This window comes from Pygocentrus nattereri, chromosome 9 (assembly GCF_015220715.1).
Source record: "Pygocentrus nattereri isolate fPygNat1 chromosome 9, fPygNat1.pri, whole genome shotgun sequence".
Classification (NCBI taxonomy): Eukaryota; Metazoa; Chordata; class Actinopteri; order Characiformes; family Serrasalmidae; genus Pygocentrus; species Pygocentrus nattereri.
The window spans coordinates 37,544,560-37,556,635 of record NC_051219.1 but is presented as its reverse complement, the minus strand read 5'-3'; the positions used below and the strand labels follow the sequence as shown (position 1 = coordinate 37,556,635).

Sequence of the window (12,076 nt, the reverse complement as noted above, 5' to 3'; positions counted from 1 at the left end):
TTATAAAACATAGAAATTAGATGCACCTGGATTAGCATTGTGGAAAAATGTCAAATTTCTTTCCATGAAGTTGCAAAAGCAGTAAAATGAATAAAATGAAGCACAGATTTCAGCACAGATTCTAGCACAGTAGCCCAGTGCAACAATAAATTCATCATTAAATACCACTTTGAAAGGTTGATCAAATCTAAACATCTGTCGAGTGCCTAAACATCTTTTGCTGAATATCTGTGGATACCTCTACGATATATTGATTTGGAGTTTTCACATTATATACAAGTTCTTTAAGGTTCTACACTCTTTATTTACAAAATGGTTCTGTGATCATTTTGATCACTGCTATCATGATATGGCTTTTTTCCTCTACTGTTCCATCCCTACTCTAATACCTGAGGCAGAAGGAGGGACTCAGAGGAGGCAGGGTGTGTTCTGCACTGGACGCTGGCTGTGTAGACGTAGCAGTGAAGGAGGAGGCAGGGAGACACAACAGTGCAGCAATACTTGTCTGTCTGAACTCAGAGAAAGAGAGAGAGAGAGAGAGAGACCAAGAGAGGGAGAGGGGGAGAGAGAGAGAGAGAGAGAGAGAGGGGCAAGGACAGAGGGAACAAACAGAAAGTCAGCGAGAGAGGGAGTCGGAGTGAGAGTGTGAGTAAAAGAGGAGGAGAGAAGTGTTACATGATACTGATAGAAACCAGACAACAGCTCATTTAAGTTTGCAACTCGCACAGCAGCAGTTGTGTTGTCTTCCTCTATTGCGTAATGCTCTCCTGACTGTGCCCAGGGTTGCCTAAACTCACTTGCCTGCGTTTGTTTTTGTCTGAGTTCTGTCTCAGTGCTTCAGTCATGATGTCACCTTATTGGTGCTTAGTGCTTGTAACTGTGTGGGCTCAGTTAACTCCAGGTTTTGGTGCTGGGAACACGCATTACCGCTACTTTCGGAGATGCTACACCTGCTTCAACGGGTACCATGGATACCACACAGGATACGTGGGGCCAGGTGAGTGTTATCTGTGCTCTGTAATATAATACACACGTAATACACAGCAATCCTGCTGGGTCTTTTTTTACTCGCTGGTTTTGAACTGTTGCCATTCGAGGTGAAAATGAGCAGCTGAAACTGCTGTTCTATGCGTGCCAGGTCCATGCTGTCACCAGCTTCTCTCAGTAGGAATGTATGATCTCTTTACTCTAGTGACTGTGAGTTTGGGTAATCTGTAAGGCAAAACCAGCTCCTGCTGTATAATTGGGAATGTCTTTGGTCCTTGTAGATAAAATGTTTCTCATTCATTGCCTGTCGTTGTGTTAACAGATGTGAAGGTCTATAGAGACGTGTAACACTCAGAAAAGTATCAGTAGACACAAGCAGTCACAAGTTAAAACCACAGAATCTAATTTAGGCTCCATATACTGAACATCATCAGTATATCTGGCCATTGGGTAGATCTACACATCTCTTTGATATGACATTTAAACAGCTTTGTGTAGCAGTAATTCCTGTACTTTTTGTTAAGTTACAAGGTTTCTGTGGTTGAGTTCATGGGCAGTTGTGTAGGAAGCTGTATTTCTAGCTCACAGTCAGTTTGCCAGACTATAACTATATAAGCTCTTTGAGTTTGTTTTGCCAAAGCACAATTTATGACTCTAGCTTTTGTTGCTATACTAGTCCTTCTTAATTGAACAAAATCCACACATGCTTAGTCCAGTATTGTGATGCTCTTTTATGTTCTTTTGCTTTAAAATTAAAAGTCCATCTCCTGGCATAGAAATGACCTGGCTGGTGTCCATTCTTTTTGACTTTGAACCCTATATCTCAGTGTGCTCTACCACAGCAATGAGAAGAATTCTGTTTGCTGTGAGACGAGAGGAGCGAGTGGCAGAATATCAGATGCCTGTTGGACAGTTGTCTGTTTTGTTTGGAATGCTTTGAAGTGGTAAATCCATTAGTTTAGGTGCCCATTGTTCATTTACAACAACAAAAGGCTAATTCGCTCAGAACCACACAAAAATACTGCATAATCATCACTATCAGCATAACTCTGAGCTGAGATGGCGGTAAAAGAGGGAGGCCCTATAAACCAGTTAAGTAATGTGCTTTGAATCTGTTTCGAATCAGAGTCCTAACTAAAATCAAAGAATGGTAAAGAATGTGACAGATGGCATTAGAATTGCTAATGATGTCTGAAGTTGCAAAAGCAATCATGAAATAATGGAAGGACCCCAGCGTGTGGAGAAAGACGTAGCATTGTTCGCCCTGAATGCTTAGATGTCCTTAGCCAAAATCCAGGAACCGTGCATCAATAAAGCCAATAGCATATGTCTGCAGTACATCTATGGTTTAGCTGAAATCTCAATTAATTTAGAAGTATTTTTACATTAATTTAATGAGTTTGGGCAGATTTTTATAGACGTTTAGTTTTGTGCATGTTTCTTCTAGTTAAAAATACTTCAAGATATGAGGTGAATGAAGTGGAGGTGAATGGTAAGAGTTTCCTCTGATTAGACTGTGACAAAAATGTTTCTATTTAAGATGAAAGGACTAATGCTCAGGTCCAACCACTATTTCCAGTCTGAGTGTCCACTTTAACTGGATGAAACCAGTTCATTCTGTGCTTCAGCATTTAATTCCACATGGAAAAATGCAGTTTATTTACAAACCCAATTCCAATGAAGTTGGGACGTTGTGTAAAACATAAATAAAAACAGAATACGATGATTTGCAAATCCTTTTTCAACCTATATTCAATTGAGTACACTACAAAGACAAGGTATTTAATGTTCAAATGGATAAACTTTATTGTTTTTGGCAAATATTCACTCATTTTGAATTTGATGCCTGCAACACGTTCCAAAGAAGTTGGGACACGGGCAACAAAAGACTGGGAAAGTTGAGGAATGCTCAAAAACACCTGTTTGGAACATTCCACAGGTGAACAGGTTAATTGGAAACAGGTATGTGTCATGATTGAGTATAAAGGGAGCATCCCTGAAAGGCTCAGTCGTTCACAAGCAAGGATGGAGCGAGGTTCACCACTTTGTGAACAACTGCGTGAGCAAATAGTCCAACAGTTTAAGAACAACGTTTCTCAACGTGCATTTCATCAGCTACAGTCCATAATATCATCAAAAGATTCAGAGAATCTGGAGAAATCTCTGCAAGTAAGCGGCAAGGCAGAAAACCATCATTGATTGCCTGTGACCTTCGATCCCTCAGGCGGCACTGCATTAAAACCAACATCATTCTGTAACGGATATTATCACATGGGCTCAGGAACACTTCAGAAAACCACTGTCAGTGAACACAGTTTGTCGCTCCATCTACAAGTGCAAGTTAAAACTCTGCCATGCAAAGTGAAAGCCATATATCAACACCACCCAGAAACATCGCCGGCTTCTCTGGGCCCGAGCTCATCTGAAATGGACTGACGCAAAGTGGAAAAGTGTCCTGTGGTCTGATGAGTCCACATTTCAAACTGTTTTTGGAAATCATGGACGTCGTGTCCTCCGGGCCAAAGAGGAAAAGGACTATCTGGATTGTTAACAGCACAAAGTTCAAAAGCCAGCATCTCTGATGGTATGGGTGTGTGTTAGTGCCCATGGCATGGGTAACTTGCACATCTGTGAAGGAACCATTAATGCTGAAAGGTACATACAGGTTTTGGAGCAACATCTGCTGCCATCCAAGCAACGTCTTTTTCAGGGACGTCCTGCTTATTTCAGCAAGACAATGCCAAGCCACATTCTGCACGTGTTACAACAGCGTGGCTTCATAGTAAAAGAGTGCAGGTATTAGACTGGCCTGCCTGCAGTCCAGACCTGTCTCCCACTGAAAATGTGTGGCGCAAAATACGACAATGGAGACCCCGAACTGTTGAGCAACTGAAGTTGTACATCAAGCAAGAATGGGAAAGAATTCCACCTGCAAAGCTTCAACAGTTAGTGGCCTCAGTTCCCAAACGCTTATTGAGTGTTGTTAAAAGGAAAGGTGATGTAACACAGTGGTAAACACGCCCCTGTCCCAACTTCTTTGGAACGTGTTGCAGGCATCAAATTCAAAATGAGTGAATATTTGCAAGAAACAAAGTTTATCCATTCGAACATTAAATATCTTGTCTTTGTAGTGTATTCAATTGAATATAGGTTAAAAAGGATTTGCAAATCATTGTATTCTGTTTTTATTTATGTTTTACACAACGTCCCAACTTGGAATTGGGGTTGTAAATGATAAAGCTTGTTTAAATATTTGTTGCGTGATTACTGTGGAACATACAGTGTAAGCCACTGGGTACTTCAGAGCTGCGTTGTTTAGAAGAAGGCATCTCTAATGCTAGCCTTAAATATGAACGCTTGGGCTTTAACGTTAAGTAGATGTTTGGGTTGCAGGGTTAGATTAAATGGCTCCGAATGGAAAAATGAAACTAAAGTAAATGTGTGTTTGATTAAAGGAAGACTTGCTTGGCATGATGATGACTCTGCATTCATTGCAGTGTCTGTTACCTTTTCATCTATCAGAATGTCTCTGATCCTCTTTATTTACAGCAGTTGGAGCTACATTTGGCCTCTCTGCTTTATGATGTGCCCTATCTTTTCTCCAACAATGTGGTGTACAGACTGTGATTTTGGCACTCTTTAGTATCACCTTTGTTCCAATCCTTATTCCTTTATAGAAACCCAGTTTGATGTGACGTTTCTATTTCAGCCATTGGAATCTCTGAAGCCATTAAATTATTGGAGATGCCTTTTTCCAAGACTCAAAAGGTCTCAAATTAGACCTTTAAGCTGTGATAGTAAATGTGAGTAATTTGAGGCTAGTTTTAGATTTAATTATGGTGAGTGTAACAAATTACAGCAGTGGGCCATTGTTTATCAACCTGAGGAGCCACCTTAGTCCTCAAGACCAAATTAATGCTTAAGGTCACACATGTAGTTGGTTCTACTAACTAATTCAATAGGGCTAGGGCTATGTCCCCCAGTGAATTCATCTCTGTCTGGCCTCATGAGAAATAACTATAGTGTTTATTTACTCCAGGTATTGTGAATGGGCCAGGGCCTTTCCTCTCTCTGTAGGCCCCATTCTGCACATAGCCTCTGATCGGCTCCTGGCTCTGGGCCATTGTAATTAAGATTCCTCCCAGTTCTCCTGGACAGGTGGTCTCTATTACTCTTGTAGTGTCCGTGATCTTCTCAGGGCTTGTTTTGAGACTCACGGTGTGCTGTGGATACTCCACATCTTTCAACACATATGCACGCTGCATTCCGTATATCAGTGGTTTAGACAGCAAGGTTGGCTCTTAATTTGTCATCTGTTGTGCTGAGCTATAACATTGCACGAATAATACCTGGCAAATGCTGTGGCATGATCTGACGAGCAGCCCTGCTATTCTGTGTTCAGATAGACAAGAAAAATGGATTATGTGCACTTTGTAGCATTGGTTGATTTTCCATGAATTGTTTTTAAAGTCACTGAAAGTCATTTTAACAGAAGAGCTTTGTTTTCTCGCTGTGCTGATGTGAGTATGGGATGGATGTGGTTCTTGGCTGCATGAGGAGAAATTCTGTTAGCAGTCTGGCGGAGCTCTGTGGCATGGGAGCAACACCAGGATGATTGATGGGTTGTGGAATTAGCTGCAATCCTTTGATTCTACATGCAAATTCACCACTGTTTCACCATTACCTTGCGTTATTATAGCTGCTTCAGCTTCTCTGGCTGCTTTCTAATCTGAACCAGATCTGCTGTTGTACACTATTGAGAGGTTTTAATAAGCGCGTCATAGTATAGCCAGATGTTTGGCCCATCATAGAAGTATGCTAGATGATTAAACATGACAAAGAACAGCTAGATAGGTGCGCTCTTTCAGGAGATGCCAATAGCAGTTAGAATATTATCAGTCTGCCACACAGTGGCGAGATAAGTAAACCCCTCTCAGTATGGAGATGCAGGACATCATGGGGCCTGCTTAAACAGTATTCTAATCCTCTCTTTAGGAAATGTGCTGTAAATGGGGCCTTTTAATTCGCCTATTACTACAGGTAATCAAAGCTCTCTATCAGTCTCTCTCTGCTTCTGAGGGCTAGCCAGACTGTCTAATGACTTGGCTAGTGACTGCATCTATTTCAAGATACAGTTCAGAATCAGGAGACATAGTGAAGTTTAGTGCATGTAATCGCGTAACTGCTCCAATCTTTTCTGCAGTTGATTTCAGGATGTTCTCAGAAGGTTCTGCCTGCTGACTCCAAACATAATCTGTAATGGCTGGATGCTGAATGTTAGGTGAGCCGGGTGAAAACTTCCAAGATAATGTTCCACAAGGTGAACATATAAACATATTCTGGTTGATGAACAGATTCCATAAACTACACACAGTTGTCCAACATTATTTCCAAATTAGCTTCCTTTGGGACGCAGTGGAATTGTGGTACTGTAATCCTTCCAAAGCTGCAGGGCAGGTCTGAATGTTCTAATGAATTATGTGAAGTTTTAAGTGCTGATTGCAAACACAACTTGTCATGTTTTGCCCCCTCGTTCACAGCCTCTCACCTCTAATTATCACACATCGGAGGCTCTGCTCCATCTCAGTTCCTGCCAGACCCCCACCAAGAGGAAATTGCTAAGCGGATGTTCAGAAAATGCTGAAACTGTGCCTTTTTTAGGAGTTTGCTGTTGCAAGACACCGTAGATATACAAGGAGGGTTTTGGTGGCTGCATTTGTTGTTGCCATATTAAAAAAATCATCCAAAAATGATCCTTGACTGGGCTTTAACTATCATAAGTGTAAGTGATTAGTATGTATATCACTACAAAGTTTTGTTTATTAGGCTTTGGGGAAAAGATTCCGACAGTCAAGCGTAAGTCTGTCGATGTACTAACATCCTTCTCTGGAAAACATTTCGATCTCAAAGGTAGCAAATTGAGCTTTACCTGCCTGGGAGGGCTAATGTAAATCATCTTATTTTGTTCAACTGCAGAAGATCAACATGGAATGGATTGTGGAACAGATGTTCCAGTACATACGTCTTTTTACAGCTTCCATAGTTAAATTTCTATGCCAAGTCTGACAAAAGTGTATAAAATATGACTGATTAAAACAGTTATTTGACAGACAGGTCTAATGACCACAGTTAATCATCTCAGAATATGTTCCATGTAAACTCCCAGGGAGCTCAGTGATTTGGGCACAGTCACCTCTTAAAAACAGGCTAAGCAGTGCTATAACTCTCTGAACCTCTCCTGGTAGGCATGTTAACCTCTACTGTGCAGTGCACATAACTCTCAGCCTGACACAGTTAGCCCCCAGATGGTTACTAACAGCCAAACCTGCCACTCATTCAGCGATGCTTCATCTTCTAGCTGTGTGAGACCACCAAAGCATTTTGACTCTCCCCTCTGAATGGCCTCCACAGCCTCTGTGTTCCTGTCACTATCTTTGTTATAGCTGCAGTGGTATCGGCAGGGGGAAGAGGATATTTATGACAAGCACAAAGGCATTACTTCAAGACATTGAAGCATTTTGTAGGTGATTTCCAAATGCTTGTTCTTTTACCTGGAAGCAGCGATGTGCAATCTAATTTTGCTTCAGGTCACTGAAAGAGAAAGAGATGTGAATTCGTTTTGAAAGTGAAAGTCTTTGCATTAATGTGGTAGCGAAGTCTACACTCATCTGTCACGTTTTGCTTGGTGCCAAAAAGTCTTAAACAGAAGAAACACTTTTAGTTCCCCAAAGAACCTTTCAGCTTAGTATCAGTTAACCTCCACAAGGAACAGACCATTAAAAGGTTATTCAGGGAACCAAAATTGATTCGTCTGCGGCATCGCTCCGAAGATCCCTTTTTGGCACCTTTATTTTAGTGTTTATAAATTTTAATTGTGCACTTGTGTAAAAACATTGATCTTAGAGCTGCTAAAAGCCCTGGGCACAGAAAACACTACTCTGATGGTGGTTCTGATTGCAGGACTCAGGTTTGGTTTTGGCTTTTGGCCACAAGAGGAGCCAAGCCAGACTGTAGTGGACACAACACAAAGAGCGTATTGAGATGGGGGGAATTACAGCATGAGCTGATTTTAGATTTTCACTGTAGTGATGCTCTTCATACAAGCAGCCTCAAATATGCTGCTCGGTAAGTGTGTTTTTAGAGCCTCGTCCAAAAGCACATTAAAAAATGCTCAGAGGCGGTTTGCTTTGATTTCAGTATTTCAGCAGTGGCTTAGAGCAGTGTTGATTGTTGGTTTTGGAGGGCGTTAGACGACTTCAGTTACTAAGAGGCTGTTATGTGATCAGATGGCTAAATTGATGTGTCCCAGCCCTGGAAACAACTCATTAATTTGAGCCGTACAAATGGCCTGTCAGAGCTCAGTGATTCATTATATTGTTTTCATAGTACTAGACACAGATGATATCCTTCACTGAATAACAGGGTTAAGAACCTTGGAGTGAACAAACCATGAAACACATTTCGAGATGAAATCAAGTCACTGAGTGCTTTTGTGTGTCGTTTCTGTTTGTCTACAGATATCGATGAGTGCCAGGTCCACAACGGAGGCTGCCAGCACAGATGTGTGAACACCAGAGGCTCCTACTACTGCGAGTGTAACCCAGGCTTTCGTCTACATACTGATGGCCGCACCTGTATAGGTGAGTCACGCTGGGGTTTCACGAAAGCTAACACACTGGCCTTGGCTCGAACTTCTGGAGGCTTCTATCAGCGCAATCTAAAGGCAGCTTGCTTTTCAGCAGCTGGGAATTCCTTCAAAGCCAACAGAGGACTCTACCTTCAGCTTTGCGCATGAGAGGAAATCAAAGAAGCTTTTGTTTTCATAATAGTTAGATGTTTCCTACTGTTCTGTACTGTATAGGCCTTGTCATGGTGGGTTTGTGGTCAGATTTGAAGTAGAACAGTGCATCCCTCCAAAGATTTCCCTTGACCCACTGCCAGGACACTGCAAAGTGTCCCAGTCATTCACTGAGAATACTCTGGTGTGGAAGGTGTCAGACAAAAAGCAGGTTCTAACTTTCCACATTACACTGCAGTAGTGCCCTACAGGATTTCCTGAATAACAACTTTTGATTAACCAGACGTATGACTAAAATCCATCACGATTTAATCTGCCAAAGTTTTGGATGGATTTTGGTGTGAGTGCCACACAAAGAGTGCTAATGCTAGCTTAGAAAATTCCTCTATGTCGTTTGAAGTTCAGTCCTTATGCTTAAGCGGAATTATCATCCAGGTGCATTTAATTATCCAGAAAAGCCTCAGCCTCCTCTGTTCTTTGACACATTTACTTATGGAGGATTCTTTGTGACTTTCCGAGGGTCATTCTTAATGATGAAGATGTGTTTCACGGCTTTAGTCTAGATATCCTGTACCAAGACTTGCCAAGTGTCTCTAAGAAATCCTTCTTCTTACTGGAAAGGTGTTTGTTATTACTGTACAGTAACTGTAATTTGTTTAAATGAAATGAAAGAATATTTATGTAGACAATATGACATCCAGTTGAGAGACAGCTTTGATATATAATTTCCACTGTTTTCCATTTATAAGTCCACCACAGACCTACCCTTGCTTTGCCATTAATGAAATCTGCGCTCTGGACGCAGGCCTGTGCTTTAGAGCACTTTCAAACAGAAGTCATTAATCCATCTGCTGCTGCACTGTGGGTATGAAGCAGTAGCTACATCGTGCTCCTACGAGTCCCACAGTTCTGCAGCCTTCTCTGCTGGGACCTAGTCTTCAGCTTGTCCCACCAGGCTTGAGCAGTCCAGGGCCGTAGGCCCAGATATAATCCACAAGCGCCCCTGGAGCCCAGCGAAAAGGAGAACCAGCCGAGTGCAGTTAAATCAGAGACAGATTTGATAATTAATCATAAAGGTTTTCATCCAGACAGAATCTTTTTTTTTCTTTGCTGCATGTTCATTCAAAAAAGTTGTTAATCGTACTTCTGCCCTGTTTTAGATAACCATAAAGTGTGGTTTAAAGCCAGCAGGTATGCCCGTTTATTATTCCTAATTTAGAACAGAGCTCTGCTGCGAACGTATTTTCACATTACAGTATCACTCTTTTACTCTCGGAAACATTCTTTTCCCCAGGCCTTTGCTTCTAAACTGTACCACTTTATGGAAAACTCGCAAGCCAAAACTCCAGCCATCCTTAAAACACTGCCATCATTACTTGGAAAGACATTGAGTGTTTAATGACAGATGTTTTTTTATAAATAGTGGCATTTTAAAGTGGTTTTAGGTGAAGCATGTACAGAAAGCTGGGCTTTCTGAGGACAAAGCTTGCAAATATTTTACATATAATCAGTGTTGGATGGCGTTTGCAATAACAACACGTGTTACTGTGTAGTGCTGATATTAAACTTGGATTAGACTGTTCTTTGTGTCTGAGAAACAACTCTGCAGTAATCTTGTACAGTAAACACTGGCACTTCTTCAAAGACACATTGAATGTGTTGTGTGTTTACCTGCAGTTTGACTGTAACCTTTATTTGACCCTGCATAATGACAGGGGTGGTCGGGAGGTTCCACAACTGCATTTCTCTGAACAGAGGAGGGAGACAGACTGGGAAGTCACCAACAGTTAGGACAGTTTACGGCTCTAAAACAACATCATCATTAGGACAGAGCCAATGACAGGGTGGAAAAAATTGCCTGTAATTTTCAGTTTTCCCAAAGCTTTTTAAAATGATTTAATGAAGAAGTATGTTTTAGGCAAACTTGATCTATTAAAGACTAACCATGTATAATTTGAGGAAAACAGGACATATGTAAATATTTAAGACTTTTATTAATACGTTTTTTGAGAACAACGCCATACTCCAGACATTTTATCCTCTTGCTTTGTCTGCACTCAAACCTTGAAGGTGTATAAACCACCTTTGGAGCTCAGAAAAGAAGACCGTCAGATTGTTTGGGCTAAACTGCTCTGCATACAAAGGAAGACATTTTAACAAAGCTATATAGCAAAGTATTACTACATAGGCATCTCAGCTTAATGAAACATTTGTATGCATGTTTCCTAATTGAAAATATTAAATCCAGGATAACATCAAAACCTTTTATGTGACCATCACTGTGTGGAAATCACATGGATGAGTACCAGTGGTATGCCAGGGAGGGAGAGGCACGCTGGCAAGGTCCACCATGATCACGCCCCTTGATTCTGCCCTTATCGACTTCTGTTTGTTGGCTTTTTAAATGGTGTAGAACTAATTGGCTGTGGCTGTTTTGCTCAGTGTTATTATTGGTTTCTCTTCTGCGATGGTGATCGCTGTGAAAACAGTTGAATGGCAGGACCATCGAGTATCACATTCCTAGAGCTCAGTGGCGATGAGAAGCATGTTTGGCTTTCCAGTGTTCTCCTAAGGAAGAGATGGTGCAATCTGAGTGTTTTTAATAGGCTTTAAATAACGGAAGATACTGAAAGCTATCTCCTGAAATTTCCTAAGAATGGCATTTGAATAGTCCCACAGAGAACCATACAGAGATAGTTCTGGCTATACATCAGCTGGCATAGTGAAATTCCGAGGAACACAGTATACATTAGCAATAACTTATGTGCAGTTCCACAGTTTGGGATTTTTATTCTAGTTTAGCACTTTTTAGTAATTCAGAAAAACGTACAAGTTAAAAGCAGGATAGCACACAGACATAATTAACAAAGGACATAATTAACATATATGTTGAAAAAAACGAATGTCTTTCAAATGTATAATTTTACTCAAAGAGGTGTTTTCATAATTGTTTTATTATTAGCTATAGGCCGTTACTCATTTTTTGCATGATGTATTCTGATTAATTAATTAATTTGAACACATATATAACTTATTATATCTTCCACAATAAATGTGATTTTTCGAAAGGCAAAAAACTTTTTCGTTTCAAACTTTTGCAGGTCATGAACTCTGTTGTCTTTGGTGTTTCCATGGTGACAGCCAGTTTGACGGATTGGTTGGTTGTGTCCTTGCAGCCTATACTTTTTGACAAACATCAAAGAATTGCATTGTCTTCTGCTTCATTTTGTGTGGTGCTAGCACCTCCAAAAACGACCCAGAGTGGGTTATGGAGACTCCAGCACTACAGAT

The 12,076-nt window shown here is 40.9% G+C and overlaps 1 protein-coding gene across 2 annotated transcripts in view; it reads left to right on the top strand.

Annotated features, from left to right (window-relative positions):
• Positions 1-601: 601 nt before the first annotated feature.
• Positions 602-12,076, top strand: part of megf6a (multiple EGF-like-domains 6a) — a 46,093-nt gene continuing 34,618 nt past the window's right edge. Inside the window, exons 1-2 of one of the 2 annotated variants that reach the window (XR_005130727.1) lie at positions 602-997; positions 8,505-8,627. Coding sequence is in view for 1 of the 2 variants with exons in the window: in XM_017709913.2 (XP_017565402.2) it covers positions 844-997; positions 8,505-8,627 (277 nt within the window). In the remaining variant the exon portion in view is untranslated. The remainder of the gene's footprint in view (positions 998-8,504; positions 8,628-12,076) is intronic. The other variant, XM_017709913.2, reaches the window with a different exon arrangement.